Genomic DNA, 2,500 nt, shown 5'->3' with positions numbered 1-2,500 from the left:
CCTCGTCTCCATATCTTTCTCTCTCTGTGTTTCTCCCATCTCCTCGTCTCCATATCTTTCTCTTTCTGTGTTTCTCCCATCTCCTCGTCTCCATATCTTTCTCTCTCTGTGTTTCTCTCATCTCCTCGTCTCCATATCTTTCTCTCTCTGTGTTTCTCTCATCTCCTCGTCTCCATATCTTTCTCTCTCTGTGTTTCTCTCATCTCCTCGTCTCCAAATCTTTCTCTCTCTGTGTTTCTCTCATCTCCTCGTCTCCATATCTTTCTTTCTCTGTGTTTCTCTCTTCTTCTGTTCTGATTGTCTCAATCTCTTTCCCTCTCTCTATCTTCCTCCCCTCCTCTACCACACCATCCATCTCTCTCTGTGTAGGAGTGACCAGCTCAACGTGGGCGACTACATCAAGTCTGTAAACGGGATCAATCTGACCAAGTTCCGTCACGACGAGATCATCAGCCTGCTGAAGAACGTCGGAGAACGTGTGGTTCTAGAGGTGGAATACGAGCTGCCACCTGTCTGTGAGTTCTACTGTTTTAGGACCACGTTGTTATAAATGATACAGTCCTTCATAGTCAGTGATACATTATGTTGATCTGATTGGTTGAATAGATACATTAGCCCTGTTGATCTGATTGGTTCAATAGATACATTAGTCCTGTTGATCTGATTGGTTCAATAGATACATTAGTCCTGTTGATCTGATGTTGATCTGATAGGTTCAATAGATACATCAGTAGTGTTTATCTGTTGATCTGATTGGTTCAATAGAAAGATACTAATCAATAGAATTGGATGAGTATAGAATCAAGCTGGATTCATACTTGAGGAAATTGTATCTTCCGTCTGAAGCCAGAGTCCTGAGTTCCCACAATTCCTTTGTTCCTTTCCAGAGCTGTTTTACACAGAGTTCAAAGCCACCTTTACCAAACACATCTCACCTCGGTGTCTTTTCCTTTCATGTCTCCTCTCCCAGGCTGTGTAATGATGTCTCCTCTCCCAGGCTGTGTAATGATGTCTCCTCTCCCAGACAGACTGTGTAATGATGTCTCCTCTCTCAGACTGTGTAATGATGTCTCCTCTCTCAGACTGTGGAATGATGTCTCCTCTCCCAGACTGTGTAATGATGTCTCCTCTCCCAGACTGTGTAATGATGTCTCCTCTCCCAGGCTGTGTAATGATGTCTCCTCTCCCAGGCTGTGTAATGATGTCTCCTCTCACAGACTGTGTAATGATGTCTCCTCTCCCAGACAGACTGTGTAATGATGTCTCCTCTCTCAGACAGACTGTGTAATGATGTCTCCTCTCCCAGACTGTGTAATGATGTCTCCTCTCCCAGACTGTGTAATGATGTCTCCTCTCTCAGACAGACTGTGTAATGATGTCTCCTCTCCCAGACTGTATAATGATGTCTCCTCTCCCAGGCTGTGTAATGATGTCTCTTCTCCCAGACAGACTGTGTAATGATTTCTCCTCTCTCAGACTGTGTAATGATGTCTCCTCTCCCAGACTGTGTAATGATGTCTCCTCTCTCAGACAGACTGTGTAATGATGTCTCCTCTCCCAGGCTGTGTAATGATGCCTCCTCTCCCAGGCTGTGTAATGATGTCTCCTCTCCCAGACTGTGTAATGATGTCTCCTCTCCCAGGCTGTGTAATGATGTCTCCTCTCCCAGACTGTGTAATGATGTAACTGTGGAGGTAGTGATGTGTTTATATAGTGTTTGCTCCTCTCTCCTCAGCTGTTCAGGGCTCTGGGCTGATGTTCAAAAGCGTTGAGGTGACTCTGCACAAAGAAGGCAATACGTTCGGCTTTGTCATCCGAGGTACGTGTGTGTGTGTGTGTGTGTGTGTGTGTGTGTGTGTGTGTGTGTGTGTGTGTGTGTGTGTGTGTGTGTGTGTGAAGCCATTTGACTGGGGTACGGAGGAAAGGAAAGTGATCTGAATATGACTACAGAATAGGACCTTCTAGTTGACTCTATTTACCCAGTTGGAATGAGGCTTCATTAAAACGAATAGGAACAAACTTTTAGAAATGTGACCTAAATAGCACCCTATTCCCTACACTGCTAATTTTAGGGTTCATAGGGCTCTGGTCAAAAGTAGTGCACTATATAGGGAATAGGGTTCCATTCGTGATGCTCCCTTGGTGAGTTATCCTCGGTCTTTGAAGAGAGGGAAGTTAACTTGAAGGTCGACGCTACAGAGATGTTGCCACAGCTCATTACTCTCCGTCATCAATTCTACAAGTGTGTTGAAGTATTCAATTGCCCTTTCTGTTTCTAAATCAATAAGTCCTTCCTGCCGTGAAAGCCAATGTATTGCTACTGTGTTTCCTGTGTAGAAGTTTCATTTAAACAGTTTTCCTTTGTGATCAGGTACTACAGTATTACCTTGGTTCTTCAGTGATCTCTTATAGCACAAATCAATTGTATGTATCCTTGGTTACCGTACCCACCTGTTTGTGTGATAACTGTCTGTTGGTTGGTTTAGGAGGAGCCCACGAG

General features: G+C 44.4%; 1 protein-coding gene across 10 annotated transcripts in view; it reads left to right on the top strand.

The window, feature by feature from the left end:
* LOC110499739 (glutamate receptor-interacting protein 1-like) overlaps positions 1-2,500 on the top strand; it is a 718,235-nt gene that overhangs the window by 541,147 nt on the left and 174,588 nt on the right. For all 10 annotated transcript variants that reach the window (XM_036956623.1, XM_036956624.1, XM_036956618.1 and 7 more), the window contains 3 exons: positions 370-515; positions 1,736-1,819; positions 2,487-2,500. The exon at positions 2,487-2,500 is cut by the window's right edge and continues 62 nt beyond it. In XM_036956623.1, the coding sequence (XP_036812518.1) occupies positions 370-515; positions 1,736-1,819; positions 2,487-2,500 (244 nt within the window). The remainder of the gene's footprint in view (positions 1-369; positions 516-1,735; positions 1,820-2,486) is intronic.

This window comes from Oncorhynchus mykiss, chromosome 21 (genome assembly GCF_013265735.2).
Source record: "Oncorhynchus mykiss isolate Arlee chromosome 21, USDA_OmykA_1.1, whole genome shotgun sequence".
In the NCBI taxonomy this organism is placed as follows: Eukaryota; Metazoa; Chordata; class Actinopteri; order Salmoniformes; family Salmonidae; genus Oncorhynchus; species Oncorhynchus mykiss.
The sequence above is the reverse complement of the archived record's forward strand: the minus strand, read 5'-3'. Positions and strand labels throughout refer to the sequence as shown.